The 26,965-nt window shown below is 40.8% G+C and overlaps 1 protein-coding gene across 1 annotated transcript in view; it reads right to left on the reverse strand.

Moving 5' to 3' along the window:
- Positions 1-26,965, reverse strand: part of ARHGAP18 (Rho GTPase activating protein 18) — a 132,297-nt gene that overhangs the window by 9,699 nt on the left and 95,633 nt on the right. Inside the window, exons 9-13 of the mRNA XM_040429127.1 lie at positions 25,285-25,444; positions 19,206-19,288; positions 9,373-9,579; positions 5,233-5,367; positions 4,588-4,712 (exon numbers count right to left, since the gene is read on the reverse strand). Of these exons, the coding sequence (XP_040285061.1) occupies positions 4,588-4,712; positions 5,233-5,367; positions 9,373-9,579; positions 19,206-19,288; positions 25,285-25,444 (710 nt within the window). The remainder of the gene's footprint in view (positions 1-4,587; positions 4,713-5,232; positions 5,368-9,372; positions 9,580-19,205; positions 19,289-25,284; positions 25,445-26,965) is intronic.

The raw sequence follows: 26,965 nt of genomic DNA on the forward strand, positions 1-26,965 counted from the left end.
TTAAACATCTATGAGGGACAGTACCAAAAGCCTTTGCAAAATTCAGAAACACTACATCCACAGCCGCTTCTCTGTCCATGCTACTACTCACCTACTCATAAAAACAAATCAGGTTAGTCTGACAACTTCTGTTCTTGGTAAACCCATGTTGGTTATCACTCATAATATTATTTACAGTAACATACTCCTGTATATAGTCCCTTAAGAGTCCTTTTTCCAGTGACAGAAGTTAAACTAACTGGTCTATAATTACCTGTGGAGGACAGAGATCCTTTTTTGAATATGGTCACCAAACCTGCCTTGCGCCAATCACTTGGCAGTGTACCAGTTTCTAGAGAATCTTTAAAAATTATAAACAGGAGCACGTCAATGATTGAACTGAGCTGTTTAAGAACTCTTGGGTGTAATCCATCTAGACCCGGAGCGATGTTCACATTTACCTTATTTAACTTATCTTGGACCATATCTACAGTTAGCCAATTGAATATATTACTGGATGTATTAACAGTCCCAGCACCACAGATATCAGCTCCTTTCTTTTCTTTTGTATATACAGAGCTAAAAAAAAAACAACATTTAGTAACCCTGCCTTTTCCTTATCTTCCGTGACTAAGCCACCTTTACCATTATTTAGGGCTCCTACCTGCTCAGACCTTGGTTTTTCAGCATTTATATATCTAAATAATTTTTTGGTATTTGTTTTGCTCTCTTTTGCCACCTGCTGTTCATTTTTTGTATTTTTGCTAATTTTATCTCCTTTTTACAGATTTTGTTAAGCCCTTTGTAAACTTCAAAGGCTACGTCTATTTTTTAAATGCCCTTTTTTTGTCATTTATTGCCCTTTTTACAGTAGCTGTAAGCCATGGGGGGTTAATTTTAGCTGTGTATACTTGTTACCTAAAGGAATACATTTTTTAGTGCAATTACTCAATGTGGATTTAAAGCTCTCCCATTTATCTTCAGTCTGCCTGACAGAGTTTGCTTCTTATAGTTCAGGGGGAATATGATTATATTGTGGTCACTATTACCTAGTGTTCCTCGAACAGTAACATTTCCAACAAGCTCTGCATCATTAAAAATTACCAGATCTAATAGAGCATTGCCCCTAGTGGGGGCTTCTATAAACTGGCTAATAAAGTGGTCCTGCAGAAAGTTGAGGAATTTTCTCCCCTTTGTGGTTGAGGCAGAATCATGACCCCAGTCAATGTCTGGAAAGTTAAAATCTCCCATTATAACCACTGTACCAGCCTGTGCCTCCCGCTCTATTTGGTAATACAGTTACGTTTCTATCTCCTCTGTGATGTTAGGGGGTCTATAGGTTACACAAAGTATTATTTTTTCAGTGTTTATATCCCTTTGAACTTCCACATATAAGGTTTCAACATCCTCACCACCCTCACCGACAATTGCCTCTTTCACACTTGTCTTCAGATCACTCCTCACATACAAGCCCACTCCACTGCCTTTTCTATTGATCCTGTCTTTCCTAAATAGTGTAAAACCCTTAATATTTACAGCCCAGTCATGCGAAGAGTCCAACTATGTCTCAGCCACACCAACTACATCTATGTGTTTTTCTAGTACCATAGCCTCCAGCTCCCCTATTTTTCTAGCTAGACTTCTGGAATGTGAAAATACATTTTAAATAAATAAAGTGAATATCCAAGATTTTTTTGGTTACCTTGCTTGATGTTTGTATGTAACAGGTTCTTTTTACCAGCAGCTCTATATTTCATCGGTGTACAGTTCTGCCCAGGCCTCACCCTACTTTCCTCACTAACGCCAGCCCCCACTAAATCCCCACTGTCCCCTCCTATACCCCATTATCTATTACCACTATCTACCCCTTATTAATATGACCCCACCCTCCCCCAGATCTTAGTTTAAAAGCTCCTCCAGCCGTCTAACCATTCCCCCCCCCCCACCCCAGAGCAGTAGCACCCTCCCCATTAAGGTGCAGCCCGTCCTTACTGTAGAGCCTGTAACCGACCCAGAAGTCGGCCAAGTTCTCCATGAACCCAAACCCTTCCTTTCTTCACCAGCTTCTGAGCCACTTATTTAACTCCCTAAGCTCCCGTTGTCTCTCTGGTGACGCTTCTAGCATTTCTAGCTTCTAGCATTTCTGAAAACACTACCTTGGAGGACCTGGACTTTAGCTTCTCTTCTAGTTCCCTAAAATCATTTTAAGGACCTTCCATCTCCCCCTGTGTGTGTCTTCCTTTACAGGTCTGGCAGGGAGGGGGTGGTATTTAGAAAATAAAAAGGCAATTCTAGACAATCGCTTTAAAGGGGTATTCACACTTTAGACATGTATAACCAAAATTGTCTGATATCCAACCTCTGGGACCCACATTTATTGGGGTCTCTAAACCCCCATCCTGTGTGGTAAGCAGGAACAGAGAAGGAAAAATAGAGAGCACTGTCCGTATCGGTGAAAAAGGATTGATGTAAGTATAGTACTGTATTAGTTTGATCCCTTTATTGCTGGAATTACGTGTTTCTGGGGTGTACTGGCCCTTTCCTCAGATTCAATATCAACAATTACAGAAAGACATAACGTGCAGATATCTAAAATAAAAGAAATTGCGCCCAAAAGTATAGGGGGCGTGTCCAAGAGTCCTGTTACCATGTCGTTCATAAAAAAATGACATTCACAATAATAAAATAAAATTGTTGTTGAAACTGTGGATAAATTTACAAATAAGACTCTGCTAAATTAACAGGAGAGGACACTGTCCAATTAAAAGATCTGAGTGCATTAGAAAAATAAACCATAAAGACATAAAAAAAGAGACAGTCCAATGTTAATTCTATAAATTCAATATTAGTAGGATTATAGAGAAAATACAGTTATAAAAACCTGTTAATAAGAATATACTGAAACCTTTTTAAAAAGCGACAAAATAGCAGACATAGCAGAGCTGGAGAGGGTCCAGAGGAGGGCAACTAAAGTAATAACTGGAATGGGGCAACTACAGTACCCTGAAAGATTATCAAAGTTAGGGTTATTCACTTTAGAAAAAAGACGACTGAGGGGAGATCTAATTACTATGTATAAATATATCAGGGGTCAGTACAGAGATCTATCCCATCATCTATTTATCCCCAGGACTGTGACTGTGACGAGGGGACATCCTCTGCGTCTGGAGGAAAGAAGGTTTCTACACAAACATAGAAAAGGATTCTTTACGGTAAGAGCAGTGAGACTATGGAACTCTCTGCCTGAGGAGGTGGTGATGGTGAGTACAATAAAGGAATTCAAGAGGGGCCTGGATGTATTTCTGGAGTGTAATAATATTACAGGCTATAGCTACTAGAGAGGGGTCGTTGATCCAGGGAGTTATTCTGATTGGAGTCGGGGAGGAATTTTTTCCCCCCTTAAGTGGGGAAAATTGGCTTGTATCTCACAGGGTTTTTTTGCCTTCCTCTGGATCAACTTTCAGGATGACAGGCCGAACTGGATGGACAAATGTCTTTTTTCGGCCTTATGTACTATGTGACTATATGTTACAAAATGGGTCCGTTTCTTAAGTTATAAGTGTATACATATTTTCAGAGACGGTCATACTTGCACTAGTCATGAAATTCCTCTATCTCTCTTCCTTTATCCACAATTTCAAGAACAATTGTATTTTATTTTTGGGAATGTCACTTTTTTATGACTCTTGGATACGCCCCCTATACTTTTAGGCGCACATTCTTTTAGTTTAAATTTCTGCACTTTATGTCCTTCGGACAGCACTCTCTACTGTTCCGTCTCAGTTCCTGCATACATTGCCCAGCCAGTGATCTGACTGGGACAGCACGAGCAGCAGCCATGGTGAATGTAACCAGAAGCCTTCTCAGAGTGTTGTGCCTCCAGCACAACCTCCACAGGTGAGCCTCTCTGTCTGGTAAGGCAGTTGCTGGCCACATCCAGAAGGAGAGGGAATAGAATGGCTCCATCAGGTGTGTCGCATTCACTTCTATGTTAAGCAGTCAAGCAAGTGTGCCAGGATATTTTCGAAACTAAGTTCTGAAGACAGGTGGGGGTCTCAGAGGTGATTCCCACATCTATGTGAATATTCGTTTAAACTTACAGGCCCAAAGCCTACAGTTGGACTACTCCTAAGTCCTCATGTCAACTGTGACATTGTGGGGGAGATTCAAAATAACTGGTGATCTTCCCAACTGTGGAGAACCAAATAACAGACAAAGATGTACACATATACATATGTAACTTCCACTACAAAAGCAAATAGGATGTGAACATTGATGTGCATGGTGATTGGGATTCACACAATGTCCCTATGAACAACATCAGTACACAGGCAGGAAGTAGTTATAGGGATACAACAGCAGTAGAAGCAGTGATTGATAAAATTAGGTATTATAACTAAAAACATTTTTAATGTACGCTAATAGCCTTTTATATAACATTACTGGAGTTCTTTAGCATGCACTGCACCATGCATTTGCTAGAACTGAAAACTCTGCAAATATACTTGAGAATTTAACAGGAATCAGCAAGGAAACATGCCAGGGACTTTAGTGCATTCATATTATTTCTCTTGATTAAATAAAATGGTAGTAAAAATAACAATATACCTTTCCTGATTAAGAAACCGGGCTAAGATGTCACCAGCTTTTAAATCTTCTGTTAGTTGTACCGCCATAGAAACCTTGGAAAACTGAGGTGCTTGTACCCGTATGAATCCCGGAGAACTGTCATTCTATTATTAGAAAAAAAAGGAATAAAAGTACAGATTTATACATGTATAGTGGGTGAGCTACAAAGTAATAGATTACTGAAAGGTAACGAAATTAATTCCTGGAAACCTAAACAGTTAGAAGGAGTTTCTTCAGTCCCACAATACGGACCTGACATTCTGTATCAGATTTATAATGGGCTGCCTAGGAGTGCAAACCGGTAAATGAAGACCGCCACGTTCATAGGACATATTAAGGCAAATGTATGTCATAAAGAGGGGTCCCTGGTTCAGGATTCCCTCTGTGAACTAGAGCGGAGATCCACTTAGCCAGTCTTTGCATTACATAGTCAGCCATTTATATGAAAAGGACGTGTCTGGTCACATGCAGGCCACCTTCTTTTGTGTAACAGATCAACATTAATTGTGATGTACAATGGGTTAACAGCTGAAATCAGAGGATTCTGAGGTAATGTGGGGTGTGGTAATTCAAAAGTCAGGGAAAGCGTATGGAGAAAAATATCATAGAGCAGTCCGTGCTTACATCTGCATTCTTTTCAGTCTTCTCAGACTTCTCTCTGTCATATGCCATTCTTTTCAGGAGCTTTTTCATCGCTCTTTCCTTGGAAGATTTTTTCTGGTTTTGTTGTCTTACTTGTGCAACAAGAAACTTTGGGATCTGTAAAAGAAATCAACAAACAAAAAATGACATTGCTACAGCCACACGTTTTTGTGGTGTTTTTATGCAGGAATACAAAAAAAGCCACCTAATTAACAAACAAGCCAGTAGCACAAAAACTATGGCATGTAATCCGTTTCATATTTCCTATAGACCTTCAGCTAAATTCTGAAGCTGGTGTTTTTATAGCAAAATAAAACACATAAAATTGCTCCTAAAAACCTGTGTGTGAAAGCACCCTAATAGGGTGCACACAGAGAATATGGGGTCTGTCGAGAAGCTACCATTATTCATTAAGGCTCCTGCATGTGTATGTATTATGCATCCATCTAATGTGGTGTCCACATCCTGCTATAAGCCCATACTCTACCTCCATGCCTCCACTCTATGCACACTGGGATTTTTTTCTCACAGATTAAATGAGAATTCATTATAAAAAGTCTGGTGGCAGAGGCAACATAGGTCTACAAATACACTACTCCGTATGATGCCATACAGGGTCTATTAACCTGGCATTGCCATGTGCTTAGCTTGTAGGATGAATGTTGGCATCTGACCCCATCCCAACTGGTAAGGTTAGGAAGAAAATACCAGGCTTGATTTTTTTAATCACATTCATTTGGTTTAAGTGCAGTCTGACAGCTACTCGTCTTCTCTGCACCCAGTGTACCTCCAACTGCACTGTGCTCTTCCAACTTTATGGCAGTAAGCAAGCTTTCTTTTTTAAGGGCCCTTTTACATCGGCAAAGGTTGGGCCAAATATCAGAAACAAATGTTTGTACGAGTGCTTGTTCCTGATAACTGCCCTATCAGGGTGCTGCTGGTACCCTGACGAAGGAGCAAACACATTGTTGATGTGGACACCAAAATTATCATTTCTGGGCAGAAGGTCATGGTGTATACACAGGGATCTACTACCCAGAAACAATGATTCTCTAAGGGGATAAGCGATAGCTCATTCTCATACACAGGTGATGATTACTAGTGATGAGCGGCAGGGGCAATATTTTCGAATTCGCGATATTTCGCGAATATTTGGGCGAATATTCGCCATATATTCGAGAATTCGCGAATTCATGATCTCTAAGCATTATTTTCTTGATTGCGAAAATTCGCATTAATTTCGCCTAAATAATTCACATTAAAATTTGCATGAACTGGTATTTAAAAAAAAAAAAAATTGAATATTCGCGATTACGAATTTTGCGATATTCTAAATATTTGCGAATTCTCAAAGTGCCGATATTCGCGATTAAAATTCGCAATTCGAATATTCGGGATCAACACTAATGATTACTGCTCTCACCTCCTCTGAACAGGCAGTTATCTGGAATGAACAGGTCATTCCCAATAATGACCTGCTGAGTCAGGCACTGAAAGACTAGTTGCAGACTAGCAATAGCGATGTGGCAGGCTGTTCCGGCAGGGAACAGCCTGCTGGATCTTTGCGCACTCTGGCATTGCCGGAAGTTTGTATGGCTCAGTCCGGCCTCATTCACTATAATGGGGAACGGCAGAGCACCGGCCGCATTCCTGCAAATATGGTGAGAATCGGCTGAAGAAAACTGCAGCGTGCATTGGTTCTCTTCCTGACGATTCTTGGCATATTTGCCACAATGTGGATGGATTTCGGCCGGTCCCCATTATAGTGAAAGGGGCCGGATGGAGCCTTACAAAACTCTGGCAATGCCGGATCTCTAATGCTAGTGTGCAACTAGCCTAAATGGACCTTTTTCATGATGCTTGTAAACAACATCTGGGGTGGCAGAGTGTGCTACCTATGCTACCTGTAGTTCGGTGACCAAATAAAAAAATATTGTTTGTAGACATGTAAAAAACAATACACACAACAAACTCATTACAATAAAAATAAAGGCTCTGTTCACACAACCTATGAATGTTCCATTAAGGTTTCTGGAATTTTTGACAGCTGGAATAGTGTACTCTTCAGTGCTATTCTTGTCAAAAATTCAAGAACTCCTGCTGAATTTGTCACATCATTTACAGTTCTATTAGAAAACAATAGTCATAATGTTAGTGTGAACAGAATCTAAACTGTTCTGCAGGTAGTCACTTCCCATTCATAATCTGAAGTTATGTACTTTAATGTGAAAACTGGCATGTTCAGACTTTTTTTCAACATATCTCTTCCATATGGAATTTAACGTGGGAAACCCAAACGGTACATATATGGTTTTTACATGCAGTTTTCAATAAAAAAGTTAAACTGACATACCCTCGAACTACAACTTACAGTAAGGTATGTAGAAGTCAGGCCAGGGCTACATGGCAACTTGTAGTGGTACAACACTGCAGTCTTATGTCATACTAGTATATTGCATCTAATGATAGTGAATAGGATGGTGTTGCCCCCTGAAAGCTGATAGGACCATGACAAAATTTCTGCATGACCACATTAATGATCATTAGTAGGGTTGAGTGAATTTAAGTATCCGAAGTGGACTTTGATCCGAATTTCAGGGAAAATTCGATTCGCCACCAAGCCGAATTTCCTCGTGTTTCGGGGTAACGAATCAATTTTCCATGAAATGGTGTTGAAAAAATACTAACTCGCCTCATCAATTTGAGCCCGCGTGAAATCTCATGAGTCGTGGCCGCCGGGCAGTGTGATGACGTCAAGTCACGCGGGATCTCCAATCAAAGATGGCAGCGGTGGCCTCTTTGCGCTCAAATGGATAAGGTGAGGTTTTTTTTTTTTAAAGTAATTAACTCCTGAAAGCCCTCATTTTTCATAGTAGATGCCGCGATCAGCGATGAACGTGGCATCTGAGGGGTTCAATGATGGGGACCACTACTTACAAATAAATGCTCTTTATGATGAAGTAATTCGTCACAAAACAAATTTGTTTGTGAAATTCGGCGAAGCAGCTGAATCGAATTTTTGTAAACTTCACATAACACTAATCATTAGGTACAACTGGCAGCGTGACATTTCCAATCTCACTTGGCCACAGTCACCGTGTAGCTGTTTCCTTAAAGGGGTTGTCCACTTCTTTTATATTGATGGCCTATTCACCTCAATGTGGAGCCAACAGCTCCATCCACTAGACAATGGATGGTGTGTGTACTTCCGGCACCAACTACTCCTGCAGGGTGTCAGACCACTGTTGATCAGATATTGATGGCCTATTCTGAGGATAAACCACTAATATAAAAGGAGTGGACAACCCTTTTAAGGTGACTGCCCTGAGATTTGCCCAAATTTCATGATTTGCAAAGGGATTGCTATGCTGGGTAATCTTAGATAGGTGTCCTTTTATGGTTCAAGTGTAAAGAAGTATCTTTATTCATTAGCCTGGATTTACTAATGTGTCTGCACCAAAAAGGTGTCTAACAACTGGCGCAATTTGATCCATTTTGGGCTTTTACACCTTTTTCCAACTTGTTTGTCAAGGGGGAGTGGCATAGTGAAAAAGGAAGGGAATTTCATGGAATGGGGACGGGACTTAAAATGCGTTATTTTGCACCAAAACTAGTGGCGTCAAAATTTTACTCACAGTAAGCCAATCAATAGTTGGAACAGAGTCAAACAAAAGTATCTATCCCTGCACCAGATTTACCATCAAGCCTGAGCCACGGTGATAAATCTGATGCATCTTTAGGGATAATAAATCTAATCTAAGCCATTGTGCTTTCAAGTGAATGCACAAATCGCTAACTCAGGTGTTGTGTACATTTTGGGTAAAGGTCTGGAGATACGGAGCTTCACAGGGGGATATATCTGAATAGTAAATTAATGTCCCATCAAATACAAACATCTGTGTTCACCATTGTTGGTTCATAAAAAATGGTTTGCTGGAGATTCTAGTTGAAAGACACAAACGTAGAGTACAAGCTAAAAAATGATTATTGCCTGCATCAACCAACATAGCATAAACTCAACCAGATGAGATTTCTAGGCCAAAAACTGGTCTAGGTCTAAAAGGATTACACTTTGTCAGTCATGACTATGACTACACATTCTTTTGTGTACTGTTCACATACCGTCCAGAGGAGCTTTTGATATTTGATCATGAAAAGCATGACAGACGCCGTCCGGGCTGCACTGGTAAGAGCGTCCTGATCCAGAGCTTTTAAAGGAGAGGTGTGAAGAGAAAAGAGATTCGGTGCCATAATCATAGCTATGTTTTTCAGAGTCATTTTATTTTGTTCTCTGTGATCAACGATCCTTTGAAGGAATTCAAGTAGAGCCTGAAACAGAAAAAAAAAAAAAAAACACATGTAAAAGGATTGAGTTTATTCATCGGCTTTCTCTTACAGATGTCTTAACAGTAGGTCTATTCTTTTCAAGCACTAGTTTCTTCAACTCCTTTGTTGTTAAATATTGGTCCTAAATATATGCACGCTACCAAAGAGAACGTTGCTGAGGAGTTTTTAGCAAAAGGGTGAAATGTTACAAAAATCGGCTCATTTGAGGACATGCTCCATTTTTCTGAATATTGCACACACCAGCTACACGTCTGCCATCTTCCCTATTGGACAACACTATGTTATTTGTGAATGGGTCGATAAGGGCCTTGCTTTGTTGCTATAGGGGAAACTATAGAATGACTATAAAAATCTATCACATAAACACATACATATGTATATACACCGATCAGCCATATCATTGAAACCACCTATTACAGTTCAGAAGACAGAAGAAGGCATCCGCCACTAAAGAGGATAATTTTTTTAACCATTTTAGGCAACAAAATAAAATTTGACAGGGCAGAGTGTTTTTAAACAGGCTATTAGTTACCATTAGGGTTGAGCGAACCCGAACTGCAAAGTTCGGGTTCGTACCGAATTTAGCCGCTCCGTTCTCCCGTTATAGCCTCCGGTATCTTCATAGTTAGGCTCCACCCAGGGGAACCTGCCGGCGTCTCATTCTCCCATGCTGTAGCGCTGGCCAATCGCAGTGCTTAGCTCATAGCCTGAGAGTTTTTTTTTCTCTCAGGCTATGAGCGCTACAGCATGGGATGCGCAATCAAGTGGATGAGGTAATTTATTTTTTTTAACCCCTCAATGGCAATTTTATTTAGCATTCTATCTTGAGAATGCAATTATTTTCCGTTATAACGGAAAATAATAAAGTGAAGTTCGGGTCCCCATTGACTTTAATGGGATCCGGGTTCGGTGTTCGGGTCCCGAACCCGAACTTCACCGGGTTCGCTCATCCCTAGTTACCATCAGCTACAGTTAGGTCCAGAAATATTAGGACAATTACAGAATCTTCATGATTTGGGCTCTGCATTCCACCACATTGGATTTTAAATTTAACATAAGGGATGCAATTAAAGAATAGACTTTCAGGTTTAATTTAAGGGGTTGAACAAAAATATCCTGTGAAACGTTTAGGAATTGCAACCATTTTTCTACAAAGCCTCCTCCTTTCAGGGGCTCAAAAGTAATTGGACTAATTAACATTACCATAAATAAAAAGTTTTAATACTTTGTAGAGAATCCTTTGCAGGCAACGACTGCCTGAAGCCGTAAACCCACGACTGCCTGAACCGCTAGGTTTCCTCATTTGTGATGCTTTGTCTGGCCTTTACTGCAGCGGTCTTCAGGTGTTGCTTGTTTCTGGTTCTTTCGGTCTTAAGTTTTGTCTTAAGTAAGTGAAATGCATGCTCAACTGGGTTGAGATCTGATGATTGACTTGGCCATTGCAGAATATTCCACTTCTTTGCCCTACAAAACTCCTGCATTTGGTTGAATCTGAGCAGAAAGTATCTCCCCGTACACTTCAGAATTCATCCAGCTGCTGCTGGCTTCAGACAGATCATCAATAACCACTAGTGGATCGACAGAGCAGCATGGGAGCATCTGATGTGTGATGCTAAACCCTGCCTCGCACCAGCCGATGTTAGACACAGAGTGTGCCGCAATTTGGATCTGCTGAGACCTGCTGTCCAGGGTTGCTGAGGAGCTGGAGCCGGACCAACGATATTGAGAAGCTGGGATGCCAGGGAATGGCCTGCGATTGACTGCTCCTGTTTTGATAAATAGGTAACTTTATTGATGAAGCCTGGCTGCACTGCAGAGTGATGTGTCACAGGCTGGGCCCACCTCCACTGTTTAGTCTGCAGGAGTTACTCCAACTACATGTGGCCATGTTACTACAGCCAAACATGAATCCTGCTAGTCTATTTCTCACTCAGTGCCTACATCAAATCATTGACAGTCCACAGGCTCTTCCCTCACCATCTCCAGAGTGCAATAAACAGCTGGAATCAGCAAGTACATCCAAACACATTTGTATCTAATCCCATCATGTATGATCCTGCCTGCTGGGCTGTGTATCTAATCCTATGTTGTATGATACTGCCTGCTGGAGTGTGCATCTAAAGTCTTGTGCACATGACTGTATCCGTTTTGCAGTCTGCAAGTTGCGGATCCGCTAATAATTACAGATACTGTCCATGTGCGACCTGCATTTTTGTGGAGCCATTGACTTCTATGGGTTCAAGATTTGCATTTTGAGGACCAGAATAGGATATGTTCTATCTTTTGTGGAACTGACATATGGATGTGGAAAACACACAGATGATGAGTGGGATGTCTCCTATCTCTTTTAATTAGGGAAAAGAAGAGAATAAAAGGTTTTTAATATGGTAAATACCGAAGAAAAGATTGCATTATATGCAGATGATATTTTGTTCTTTTTGGGGATCTGGATGGCAGTGTGGGGGAGGTGACAAGCATTATTAGGACATTTGGGTATTTTTCAGGGTTAAAAATAAATTGGGGTAAATCACACTTAATGATTTTTGGAGAAGGTAATAAAAAGTTAAACACTGAGGTAAATATACTGGGGAAGGAAGATTAATATATTAGGTTAAATGTGATTCCTTTGACAAGTAAATTAAAGTGTAAACTTAATATTTGGTGTTACCATTGTGTATGATAGGATGCATTAATTTGCCTAAAATATTTTTTTAATGTGGATTTTATTTGTGGTGAAAAATGCAACAGTATGGCTCCCAAACAATATTTTTAAGATAACAGAATAACTAGAGAGGTTATCTGGAAGGGTGGAACAGCGAGAATAAGAAATGAAATATTGCAACTTATTAGGGGAAAAAGGGGGGGGGGGAAGGTTGACACTTCCAAATTGGCATTTTTATTTTTTGGTTGAACAATTTACTTATATAAAAGAGTCTGGAGTCTAATGCTATTATAAGGTCGAGTTTAAAATGGAAGATAAGGCAAATTAAGAATAGATATTTGAGGAGTTGGAATCAGGTTTTTTAGGTAGTAAGGGCAATAAGAATCCTGTTTTGAGTTTAATGAATAAAATATGGGATGAGGTTAAAAAGATAATGGGTATAATAGGTTATTTAGACTATACACCAATATGGAAGAATGTAAATTTACAAGAAATTCAAAAAAGTTAACTATTTTAATTCGGAGGAAAAGGGTATATATTTGTTGAGACACATTTTTGATGGAGAAATATTGAAGGATTTTGGCACTCTAGTAAGGGAATATGGGATTTCACTGAGGGATTTTTATAAGCATCTGCAACTTAGGAGTGCAATATGCTCGTCATCATCCCCAGACAATTATGAAAGGGCTGCTTGTCAAGGTTTGAAGGAATTAATATTGGATAGGAAATCAATGGGATCTTTATCTAGAATGTATAAATTGGTATTGAAGGCAAAACAATATAATATCAAATTGCTTGCCAGGGTAAAGTGGGAAAGTGAGGTTGGAGTAATAGAGGATAAGGTATGGGAGGATACATTGTCGTGGTGTCGTTAAGTTCCTCCCACAGAGTCTCACAATTCTTTTTATTGCACAGGTTGTATCAATCACCAGTTTTATAAAAAAAAAATGGGGTTTAAATATACAGATGATGTCCAAGGAGTAAAACGGAACACGCAGGATTGATAAATATACTCTGGAGATGTCCAAAATTATTTTGATACTGGTCGAATATATTCGTATTAATTAATAAAATCTATAAACTTCAATTAGATAGAGACCCAACTGTATGTACTGAATATTGGGGGGGGATAAAACATTTGAACTTACAAAAGAAAAAAAAAAAGAATACAGTAGAAATTGGTAAGATTTTATTTCAAGCTAGAGTGGTTATATTAAAAAAGTGAAAAACAACAAAACCACCATCATTTTTGGAATGGAAAAAGGAAAAAGTTGGTGAAAAAGGAAAAAGTTATTTATCAAAACAAGGGTAGGAGGGATACATTTAATCAACTTTGGAGAATATGGCTTACCCATAAAGAATCTTAAGATGGAGGGGAGGGGAGAAAGGGGAGTAGAGAAAGGTGCAATAAAAAGGAAAAAAAAATGTTTTTTTTTTCTCTTTTTTTCTGTTGCCTTCTTCCCCTGAGGGAGGATGGGGTTGGGCGAAAGGGATTTGAGATGATGTGATATAATTGTGTATTGTACTGTATAACCCATATCCACTGGAGTCAGATGGGGTATTGATTTTTGTGTTTTAAAAAAAAAAAAACAATAAAACATTTAAAAAAAAACAAAAACACTAGTGACCCAGTGTCATTGGAAGCCATACATGCCAAATGCCATCACACTGCCTCGATCATGTTTTACAGAGGATGTGGTGTGCTTTGGATCGTGAGCCGTTCCAAGCCTTCTCCATACTTTCTTCTTCCCATCATTCTGGTACAGGTTGATCTTAGTTTCATGTATCCAAAGAATGTTGTTCCAGAACAGGGCTGGCTTCTTTAGATTTTTTTTTGCAAAGTCTAATCTGGCCTTTCTATTTTTGAGGCTGATTAATAGTTTGCACATTGTGGTGAACCCTTTGTACTTGCTCTCATGAAGTATTCTCTTTATGGTAGATTTAGATACTGACACACCTGCTTCCTGGATAGTGTTGTTCTCTTGGGTGGATGTTGTGATGGTGTTTTTCTTCACCATGGAAATCCACCAAAGTTGTCTTCCGTGAATGTCCAGGTTTTTGAGTTCCCAAGCTCACCAGTGCGCTTAGGAATGTACCAAACTGTTGATTTGGGCACTCTTAAGATTTTTGCCATCTCTCTGATCGATTTTTTTGAAGCTTAAACCCCTTCCCGCAATATCACGTACATGTGCTTTACCGCATTCCCACGTGCATGTACGTGATGTGATCGGAAGGGTGCAAGAGCTGCTGATGCGGATTAACCCTTTCACATGCCGCGGTCAGCGCTGACCGCGTCACTTGCAGGGTTTACAGAGGGAGGGGGCTCGCTGCGCTGACAGGGGGGCGATGGTTGCCATGGCAGCCACGATGCCTTACACAGGGCCTGAGGGGCTGGGTCTCCTAAACAACTGTCAGCGTCTTACTGTGTAAGACGCTGACAGTTCAATTCAGTACAATACATTCTGTATTCTACTGAATTAAAACAGAGATCAAACCCTGTAAAGGTGAAGTCCCACAGTGGGACAAATCAAAAAAGTTTAAAAAAAAAAGTTAAAAAAAAAGTCTTTTTTTATAGTAAAAAAAATAAGTAAAAGTTTCAAGTATAAAAAAAAGGCCCCCCCTCACCATAAAATAGTGTTTTAAAAAACAAAAACAAACATACATATTAGGTATTGCCGCGTCCGTAACTACGTGCTCTATAAAATTATCACATATTCTACCACCTCAGGTGAACGCCGTAAAAAAATTAAAAACTGAGCAAAAAAATGCAATTTTTTTTGTCACCTTACATCACAAAAAGTGTAATTCCAAGCGATCAAAAAGACATATGTACCCCAAAATAGTACCATTCAAACAGTCATCTCTTCCCGCAAAAAATAAGATCCTACCTAAGACAATCGCCTGAAAGATAAAAACAATATGGCTCTCAGACTATGGAGACACGAAAACATGATTTTTTTTTTGTTTCATTGTGTTAAATGTAAAAAATCCGTAACAACCTTCTCTATAAAAATACTGCCACATTATCCCGTAGTTTCCAAAAGTTTTATTTTTTTTTGGAGTTTCTACTCTAGGGGTGCATCAGGAGGTCTTTAGATGTGACATGGGAACTTAAAATTATCCCAGTGAAATCTGCGTTCCAAAAACCATATGTGTTCCTTTCCTTCTGCGCCCTGCCGTATGCTCGTACAGCAGTTTACGACCACATATGGGGTGTTTCCGTAAACTACAAAATCAGGGCAATAAATATGGAGTTTTGTTTGGCTGTTAACCCTTGCTTTGTTAGCGGGAAAAAATTGATTAAAATGGAAAATCTGCCAAAAAAGTAAAATTCTGGAACACCTAAAGGGTTAAGAACGTTTGTAAAATCAGTTTTGAATACCTTAAGGGGTGTAATTTCTAAAATGGGGCCATTTATGGGTGGTTTATATTATGTAGGCCTCACAAAGTGACTTCAGACCTGAACTGGTCCTTAAAAGTGTGTTTTAGATTTGCTTCTAAACTTCTAAACCTTCTAACATCCCAAAAAAAGAAAATGTAATTTACAAAATGATCCAAACATGAAGTAGACATATGGGAAATGTAAAGTACCATATTTTTTGCCCTATAAGACGCACCGACCCATAAGACGCACCTAGGTTTCTGAGGAGGAAAATAAGAAAAAAATATTTTTAACCAAAAGGTGTGCTTTTGGTGGGTTTTGAACTAATGGTGGTCTGTGCATGACACTACTATGGGGGATCTGTGGATGGCACTGTTATGGGGGGGATCTGTGGGTGGCACTGCTATGGGGGGGATCTGTGGATGGCACTATTATAGGGGGGGATCTGTGGATGGCACTGTTATGGGGGGGATCTGTGGATGGCACTGTTATGGGGGGGATCTGTGGATGGCACTGTTATGGGGGGGGATCTGTGGATGGCACTGTTATGGGGGGGGGATCTGTGGATGGCACTGTTATGGGGGGGGATCTGTGGATGGCACTGTTATGGGGGGGGATCTGTGGATGGCACTGTTATGGGGGGGGATCTGTGGATGGCACTGTTATGGGGGGGATCTGTGGATGGCACTGTTATGGGGGGGATCTGAGGATGGCACTGTTATGGGGGGATCTGAGGATGGCACTGTTATGGGGGGATCTGAGGATGGCACTGTTATGGGGGGATCTGAGAGGGGCACTGTTATGGGGAAAATTTGTAAATGGCACTGTTATGGGGGGGTGATCTGTGGATGGCACTGTTATGGGGGGGGGGGGGTGATCTGTGGATGGCACTGTTATGGGGAGGGTGATCTGTGGATGGCACTGTTATGGGGAGGGTGATCTGTGGATGGCACTGTTATGGAGGGGGGGGGGATCACCCACAGATCCGCCCACCCCATAACAGTGCCATCCACATATCCCCCACCCCATAATAGTGGCATCCACAGATGCCCCAATATACCGGAGCTAAACCTGTGGGAGGGGCCGGTGGCATGCAAATGCGGCGGGGCCGGTGCGGTCACTGTACTCCGGCCCCGCCGCTCACTCACTGCTTTATTGCCTAAACCTTTTATAATAATAACTTTAATTGAAGTTCTGATCCCCAGACCCATCTGTACTACTTACTAAATGTCTTGCAGCAGGCAGAGCAGGGCGGGCGGCTGGCCGAAACTCACTGATGTCACGTGCCTGCACCACCTACTTTATGAATGAAGTAGGCGGCGCAGGCACATGACATCAATGAGTTACGGCCGGCCGGCCGCCCGCTCTGCTCTGCCTGCTACAGGACATTTAGTAAGTAGTACAGATGGGGCTGGGGATTGGAACTTCAATGAAAGTTATTATTATAAAAAGGTTTAGGCATTAGGGAAGAGAGTGAGCGGTGGGGCCGGAGTACAGTGACCGCACCGGCCCGCCGCATTTGCATCAGCCCCTCCTCCCTCCCCCCTCCAGCTGATACATCGCAGTCTGCAATGTAAAATGGCAGCATTCGCCCCATAAGACGCAGAGGCATTTTCCCCCACTTTTGGGGGGGGGGGGGGTCGGGAGTGTGTCTTATAGGGCAGAAAATACGGTAAGAACTATTCTAGGAGGTATCACTATCTGTTTAAAATGCAGAGAAATTTACATTTTGTAAATTGCTAATTTTTCTAAATTTTTGGTAAATTTGGTATTTTTTTAATAAATAAAAATGAAATATTTTTACTAAAATGTACCACTATCATGATATGTGACGATAAAACAATCTCAGAATGGTTTGGATAAGTAAAAGCGCTTAAAAGTTATCACCACATAAAGTGACATGTCTGATTTGCAAAATTAGGCTGGGTCCTGAAGGTGAAAATGGACTGTGTCCTGAAGGGGTTAATGATGGTCTGTTTCACTTCAATTGAGAGCTCCTTTGACCGCATGATGTTGGTTTAAAGCAACAGCTTCCAAATGCAAATGCCGTGCCTAGAATTAACTCCAAACCTTTTACCTGCTTATTTGAGGATCGACTATGCAGCCCATTAAATAGCTTCTGAGATAATTGTCCAATTGTCTTTGGTCCCTTGAAAAAGAGGCAGCTACATATTAAAAAGCTGTAATTCCTAAACCCTTCCTCCAATTTGGAAAATAGAAGCTTAGAAATTAAATCTTAGAGTCTGCACTTTAAGCTCATGTTGATTATATAACTGTATCTTGAATATGTTTTGGTAAACTGCTAAAATGCCAAAACTTTGGTCACTGTCCAAATATTTCTGGACCCAATTGTACCATCCGTTTACATATAGCTATATATGTTGACACTACTAATGCTGTCTTGGCATTAAAAAGCTTGAAATATTGTATACAGTCCTAGGAGATCTCAGAGTGTAGTATAAGATTTTTCATGGCAATTGGGGCACTTTAGATTTGGGTCAAACTTTTTCGGACCAAATCAAAATCGGCCCAAAAATTTATTTTGGGAAATTCTCTGATCTCTACCAAAGCCCAGTTCACTGGTTGTACTACCTTTGGATCACTTTTGATCTAACCACTGGGAACACCCCACAATATCTGACATTGGGGAGATGCTTTGAGCCAGTCATATAGCCATCACACTCTAGCCCTTGTCAAAGTTATTCACATCCTTACATTTACCTGTTTTTCCTACTTCGAACACATGAACCTCAAGAACTGAATGTTCACTTCCCTAATATATGTTCCGTCTCGCCAGAAGCCACTGTCACAAGATATTCAATGAAATTCACTTCCCCTGTCAGTGGTTTTAAAGGGAACCTGTCATGTTATGGGAAAAGATTCAGTATAATGTGTGTTTTATTGATTTATATCGCTTCTCAATCTAGCTTTTGTAGTCAAGGAGGCGGTCCTATCAGTGATTGACAGCCTTTCCTCTATGACTGTGCATACAGCGATAGCTGTCACTCACTGACAAGACCACCTCCTTGATTTCAAAGCCCAGAATGGGCATGAATTTAGATGAATTAGATACAGGTTATACTAAATCTTTTCCCACAAAACTATATACGGTAATCAATCTGCTCAGCTCCTCCTGCACTATAACATGCTGCCTGCAGGTTACACTGCATTTTCAAGGTGACCAGTTCCCTTTAAGGCTTTTATATGGCTGATCAGAAAATACACACAATAAATAAAAAGATACATTTCACATTAACAAAGTCCAGTGTAACACAGCTGATAAACGACTGAAGGATCAGGACCTTGACACCCCCTCCTCCCTCATGGTTCTACTAAACAGAACCTAAAGGGGTTGTTCACAATTGGTGGAAAAAGCAGACCCTTTATTCTCATCCTGAGCAGCAATTTAAAGATACCTTATGGTTTTAGGCTAATCTAAATTCTGTTCAGTAAAACCAACCGGGAGGGAGGGGGACTGTTAGAGGGCTTTAGCATATGTTATGTACATAATATAGTCACATTGTGTGAAACTGCCTTAGTGTATGATTAAAGAACCAAACTGACTTTTAAGGCATCACGGTGTACATCAGGAAGAAGTATGACCAGGAGATTCAGAGCTTGGAGGCGATGCTTTTTACTTGGGAGGTCTGAAAGTAGAAAAGAAAAAAGTGAAGCTATACCATACATCATTCATGCTTCTTCAACTAAATTACTTTTGGAACAGCTGATTTTTTATTTTATTTTTATTCACTTTCTGTTATTATGACACTGAAAATTATACACATTAAACTATGCTGCTATTACTTATTGAAAAGCTGTAAAAGGGTCACCAAACTTGGTAGGTGTCTGAGTGCGGAGACCTAAATTGATCGCTACATTGAGAAAAGAGAAGTTCTCACATACAGTATCATGCTCTCTCCTCCCTGCAGGAGATGGACTCAATAGAAAGTCTATGGGCCCACCTCGATTCAGTCTCCTATAGTAAGAAGAGACAGCATGCTATGTGAATGCTTCTCTCTCCTCACTCTAGCGATTGTTCGGGGTTTAGTGCCCAGACCCCCACCAATCAAGACCTTTGATATGTCACTATGACATATCAAAAAATGTTTTAAAACTTCTGCAACATTTTAAGCAAATTTTTTGTGGATCCTTGAATGTTGAATTCCACCGGTAAAATATTTAAACATAGATATTCCAACCACCCATGTATAAATGTAGGTTAGATATGGGGGTCACTTGTAACTTATTATTATTATTATTTTTTTTATTTTTAATGGTCCCCCACGTTGCGATTAAGCACTTTAAGAGTGATAATGTTGAAAATATTCCTACTGGACCTTCACTCCCCAATGTATTTGGTTGCGGGCACTTCCTGGATCATGTGCTGTACATTTGGTTACAACCCGTGATGTATGTGGGTTGTGTCTACGTAATCAGGCAGCCTTGAGTGCTGTGGGCAATCAATGCCCAAGGCTGCCCGACAGCGCTAGTGCAACCCGCTTACACTACGGGTTGTAACTGGGCTAGGAACGTTGTCACGGACGTACCGAGACATATGGACGTCCTGGCGACAGTGAGTGGCAGGAGATCTGTGAGACTGGCAACACGTTGTTTGATCTGACAGGTTTTCCTTGTGGATCAATAGGCGTGTGTGTTGTTTCTAGTAATGGCCACACCCCTTGCCTCCAGGTGTTGTTTATGTGGTCATTTAATGTTCATTATTTATAGTTGCTTCTCTCACTAAGCTATGCAGTTTATAGCTTCTGTGCCTGTAGATTGTTTGTGGTTGGATCTCGGTTGAGTTCCTGGTGCTTCCATAGCCTCTTTGAAGTTAAGTCTTCCCTTTCCCTTTTGTATTTTGTTTGGGTTCTGTGTGTTGCATTTCCCTATTGTTTGTATTAGGCCTGAAGTAGATACCTGTTCGTCCATCCTTTTGGAGGAACAGGTAGTCTCGTCCCTGCCATTAGTACTAGGGTCCTTTAGGCCTTGATAGAACTCTAGATATTCCTGCGTTTGAACTCACCTACCTTTGGGGTCTGTTCATACTGGTAGTCACTAGTCAGTCAGGATTTTGGTTAGGGTTTTCACTAGGTGGTGTCCATCTTCCTTCCCTATTTCTAAGGCCTGATTCCCTATTTCCCCCTTCCCTCCTATGCTTGGTGTGGTGTTTCCCTCCCACACCGAAGCGTGACACACTTGCCGTATATTCAGCAGGAAGAGTTCGCAACCTGCGCTGGCCCAATAGGAATATTTTCAAAATTATTACTGTTAAAGTGCTTTATCATATGAAGGGGAGGACCATTAAAAAAATAAAATAAAAAATAAACTAAAATAGCAGATAACCCCTTTAAAGGAAGGTTTTATAGTACAGACCAGTGGCATAGCATGCATTACTAACACCCAGGGCAAGCCAAGTATTGCACCCCCTAACCTGTGGACACACCCCTTTTTGCAGAACCATGCCCAAGTGGGGCATTGCAGGGGGCATGGGGCCTAATTTATATAAGCAGTGCACTGAGCAGTGTTGTGACTGACTATGGCAATTGAGATTATTTGTACCTCTCACTGCTGCTCTGCCTCTTCTGACTTGTTCTGAGAAATGGTCCAAGGACTGCAAAGGGGGGCATGCAGAGCTCTACAGTTGCAATGCTGGGGGGGGGGGAGCAGAGATCTTAGAGGAAGTCAGGGGAGGGGTGTCAGGGGTACTGATCTGTATTTGTAGTCGGGAGGGGTCCTGCAGAGCTCTGTAGTTGAACTGGGGGGGGGGGGGGGGGGGGTTACAGCAGAGATCTGTAGTTGCAGTCATTCTGTCAGGGATGGTTCAGCAGAGATCTGGGATGTTCTGTAAAAGTTCTGTGGTTGGATTCTCCCACCTGAGCAGCTCAATCACCAGCACAGCTCTAGTGGGAGCTGGGGGTCACCCCTTCATTCACCCCACTCAGCTCCACACCACTGCTGTTTGTGTAGTCTCCCATATCTGTGCCCAACGTCTCAATCATCTTCAGGGACTGTACAGAAGGAGGAGGGACAGGCATTATGCCACTACTACAACAAATAGTAACCCTGTGCACTGGAGTGGCACACAGTATAGTTTTCTGGCCTGGAAGGGGAGGGCTGCACAGCCTACTAGAAAGCCACATGCGTGCTGTGATGACTCATCAGAGTGCACTGCTGGGCGATTTCGTACGCCACAGTCTGAAGTATCCTGTGCCCGATGCGTGACCTCCGGCCATTCACTCTGTGTCAGCACTACTCTCATCCCGCCAGGCTCATTCAGTGAATGATTCACTGAATGGCAATGGTGGATGCTCTCGCACAATGCCATGCCTGCCACAGGAACAGTGAATGGCATTATTAACAATTAACGGTGCCCCGGCAGCTGTGTGCCCCCTGTAGTCTGGCGCCCAGGGCAATTGCCCCGCCTCCCCACCCCCATGCTACACCACTGGGGCAGACACAGTTGATTACATACAGTAGATTTTCCATCTAAATTAAAAAATCTAATTTATGTTTCCATCAGAGATAAACAATGACATAACTGACTATTGTCAGGCTGTTTTCTCCCTTCTCGGCTGTCAGCACACTGTCAGGCCAGCTCTGACCTATATCTGACAGTCTGGTTGCTAGGGATACATCACCTAACAACCAATCTTCGATTGCATTTCAGCTCAAGGCAGATGTGTCATTGAAAGAGCAGATATATATATATATATATATATATATATATATATATATATATATATATATATATATATATATATATATATATAGAGGAATAAATACACCGCAGCACGTCCATAAGGTGAAAAATGTGGGATCCTTTATTCACCCAAGCAGCGACGTTTCGGTCCGCTTGCTGGGACCATTTTCAAGCATTGCTTGAAAATGGTCCCAGCAAGCGGACCGAAACGTCGCTGCTTGGGTGAATAAAGGATCCCACATTTTTCACCTTATGGACGTGCTGCGGTGTATTTATTCCTCTGGCTGTTTGACACTGTGGTCTAGTGTCGATACCGCTGGCACCCAACATTTTCTACAAGGAGTGCTGCCCTGAACTTTCATCTATATATATATATATATATATATATATATATATATATATATACACACATACATACATACATACACACATACATATATACATACACCATTGTCCACTTGTTAGTTATACATACAGTCAGGTCCATAAATATTGGGACATCGACACAATTCTAACATTTTTGGCTCTATACACCACCACAATGGATTTGAAATTAAACAAACAAAATGTGCTTTAACTACAGACTTTGAGGGCATTTACATCCAAATCAGGTGATTGGTGTAGGAATTACAACAGTTTGCATATGTGCCTCCCACTTGTTACGGGACCAAAAGTAATGGGACAATTGGCTTCTCAGCTGTTCCATGGCCAGGTGTGTGTTATTCCCTCATTAAACCAATTACAATGAGCAGATAAAAGGTCCAGAGTTCATTTCAAGTGTGCTATTTGCATTTGGAATCTGTTGCTGTCAACTCTCAAGATGAGATCCAAATAGCTGTCACTATCAGTGAAGCAAGCCATCATTAGGCTGAAAAAACAAAAAAACAAACCCATCAGAGAGATAGTAAAAACATTAGGTGTGGCCAAAACAACTGTTTGGAACATTCTTAAAAAGAAGGAATGCACCGGTGAGCTCAGCAACACCAGAAGACCCGGTAGACCACGGAAAACAACTGTGGTGGATGACCGAAGAATTCTTTCCCTGGTGAAGAAAACACCCTTCACAACAGTTGGCCAGATCAAGAACACTCTCCAGGAGGTAGGTGTATGTGTGTCAAAGTCAACAATCAAGAGAAGACTTCACCAGAGTGAATACAGAGGGTTAACCACAAGATGTAAACCATTGGTGAGCCTCAAAAACAGAAAGGCCAGATTAGAGTTTGTTAAACGACATCTAAAAAAGCCTTCACAGTTCTGGAACAACATCCTATGGACAGATGAGACCAAGATCAACTTGTACCAGAGTGATGGGAAGAGAAGAGTATGGAGAAGGAAAAGAAATTCTCATGATCCTAAGCATACCACCTCATCGGTGAAGCATGGTGGTGGTAGTGTCATGGCGTGGGCATGCATGGATGCCAAAGGAACTGGTTCTTTTGTATTTATTGATGATGTGACTGCTGACAAAAGCAGCAGGATGAATTCTGAAGTGTTTCGGGCAATATTATCTGCTCATATTCAGCTAAATGCTTCAGAACTCACTGGACGGCGCTTCACAGTGCAGATGGACAATGACCCAAAGCATACTGCAAAAGCAACCAAAGAGTTTTTTAAGGGAAAAAAGTGGAATGTTATGCAATGGCCAAGTCAATCACCTGACCTGAATCCGATTTAAGCATGCATTTCACTTGCTGAAGACAAAACTGAAGGGAAAATGCCCCAAGAACAAACAGGAATTGAAGACCGTTGCAATAGAGGCCCGGCAGAGCATCACCAGGGATGAAACCCAGCGTCTGGTAATGTCTATGCGTTCCAGACTTCAGGCTGTAATTGACTGCAAAGGATTTGCAACCAAGTATTAAAAAGTGAAAGTTTAATTTAGGATTATTATTCTGTCTCATTATTTTTTGTTCCTTAACAAGTGGGAGGCACATATGCAAACTGTTGTAATTCCTACACCGTTTACCTGATGTGGATGTAAATACCCTCAAATTAAAGCTGACAGTCTGCAGTTAAAGCACATCTTGTTCATTTCATTTCAAATCCATTGTGGTGGTGTATAGCGTCAAAAATGTTACAATTGGGTGGATGTCCCGATATTTAACGACCTGACTGTATTTGGGCTAAGGGTGGCAAACCAGAAAATTTTACATCGGGCCGCCAATGATGAGTTGCCCGCTGGGCCAAGTAAGACTACCCAGTAATGTTTAGCAGTATAAAGTGCTATTACTGTATTTGGGAAGTAAACTTCAGTATTTTATGAGCTCTTTAAGGGAGTATGATTTGAATAAGGCATAATATTTGGGCACTGCATGATGGTATTATGTGGACTGTGTATGTCAGTATTATCTTGGCACTTTATAGTGGTATTATGAAGCTGCAATTAAAGTCTAAAAATGCCAGGGAACTAGTAACCCAGAAGCCCATTCAACATAAAATCAACCTTGAGTATATTAACTATATTTTTGTAAAAAAAAAAATATATATATATGTCAGTGGAGAGTTTCTGTAGCATCAAGAAGTGAAGTGTTAGAACTAATTTGCTCATGTCTAATATACTCTGTAGGGTTAGGAAATCTCCACCATGCATAAATCCGTCAAAGATTTAATCTATCATCATATGTCCAGCATTGTGAGTAATCACATAATCCCATGACCTGCTATGTCCATGAACTCTGTGTTCCAGCAATGATGCAATCAATGTCACAATGTCACGCAGAGGAATAAAAGGCACAACTGAACCTCCTGAGTGTCATCTCCAGCTTTCAGTTATGTCATCATTCTCTAAATACAGCTCCGTTTATCCAACTTTTTTTTTTATTATGTAATCAATTCCTCAGCATAAAATGATGACTGCAGCTAGACCGCAAGTTCCCCCAGTCATGTCATCTGATAAGAAGCTGAAAAGCTAGACTCCACATTTATACAACAAGATTATCTTACACTGCACAGAATGGAAAGCTTTCATGTATTTCATGGTGAGCAATGGAATAGGGAGCTCCCGAATGAAGAACTTCAGGACACTGGCTGCATCGTGCTGCTTCACGCTATCCCAGTTGAACGTTCCCTCATAAAACTTGGCTTCTAATTCCATATATAGAGACTGAAAAACAATGATGGAAGATTGATTATATATTGTTATCCTAAAATATACGGATGCACAGTGGTTCATCGAAGGGTTAACCCCTGATCACTAGGACAGTGCAAAGAATTAGGAAGTTGTAGTTAATTTTTCTCAATTTCCTGCAGAATATTGTGGTTTTTAAAGAGGATTTCCTGTTTAGTTCTAAAAATGATATTTAAACCACTACCCCATGGGTGATGCTTATCTGATATTAACTGTCTTCAAGGCTTGCTGCTTTGCTTTAGAAATCTTCTCCATTAACCCCTTCCTGCTGCAGCGATTCCAAGAGCAATAACTTTTGTATTTTACCATTCACATAGCCATATGAGGACTTGATTTTTGCAGGGCAATTTGTACTTTTTAACGGCACCATTTAATATTGCATACATTATAGTGGGAAATCCAAAATGAGATGGAATTGGGAAAAAAAATTTTTTATGAGTTTTGATTTATGACGCTGTGTATATGGGTCAGCAAGATTACAGCGAGACCACATTTTTACATTTTTTCTTGTGTTTTAATACTTAAAAAAACTGTGTTTTTTTTCTTTGCATCACCATATTCTGACCCCCATACCTTTATTATATTTATATCTACGGAGCTATGTGAAGGCTCATTTTGTGCAGGACAATCTGTCAAAATCATTGACACCATTTTGGAGCATGCATGACTTTTCAATCACCTTTGATTCATTTCTTTGGGTAGGTGAAGTGACCAAAAAACTTTTGGCCATTTTCATTTATTCCTGTTACAGCATATGGTATAAATACTTTAATATTTTAATAGTTCAGTAATTTTGGGAAGCGACAATGCTTTATTTTTAAAACAGGGAAAGAGGGTGATTTGAACTTTTTTTTATTGCCTTTATGTTTGGTCCCTAGGGGACTTTCACATGCAGTCGTCTGATCACTTCTCCCATAGACTGCAATGATTTAACACTGCAGTCTATGGGAGAATCAGTGTGTTCCTATCAAGCTTTGTCACATTTAGGACTTGATATGAAGTTTCCTATGACAGGACTACAGAGCCTTCAGAAGGCCCAAGAAGGCTCCCTCAGTCTCAATGGAGCTGTTCGATCCCTGGGAGTGCAGCGCTTGTGAACAATAACTGCCCAGATGCCATATTTGCAACTGACCATGGAATCCAAGGGGTTAAAGTGTGAGGGGGGGGTTTACACATGTTGTCTGGAAGGGGTTCTCCAATTTATTTTGAATTGATGGTCTATCATTAGGACAGGCAATTAATATTAGATTGAGTTGGATGGCCAGCCTTACAGCAGCAGCTCCATGACTCAACGATTGCACTGCATCACCTCAGTGACTCTAGGTCACAGAGTTTAGCCATGTCAGATATATTTTATAAAGCTAATTTCTTAATAATGGCTATGATTACAAACAAGCAACAATCAGGGATGGGAACAATGTGATGAGAGCAGCGGCAGCATGTAATTAGTTACATAGCGCCAATCTGATGACAGGTTCCGTTTAAGGCTTCATTCAC

Source organism: Bufo bufo, chromosome 4, assembly GCF_905171765.1.
Source record: "Bufo bufo chromosome 4, aBufBuf1.1, whole genome shotgun sequence".
Taxonomy (NCBI): domain Eukaryota; kingdom Metazoa; phylum Chordata; class Amphibia; order Anura; family Bufonidae; genus Bufo; species Bufo bufo.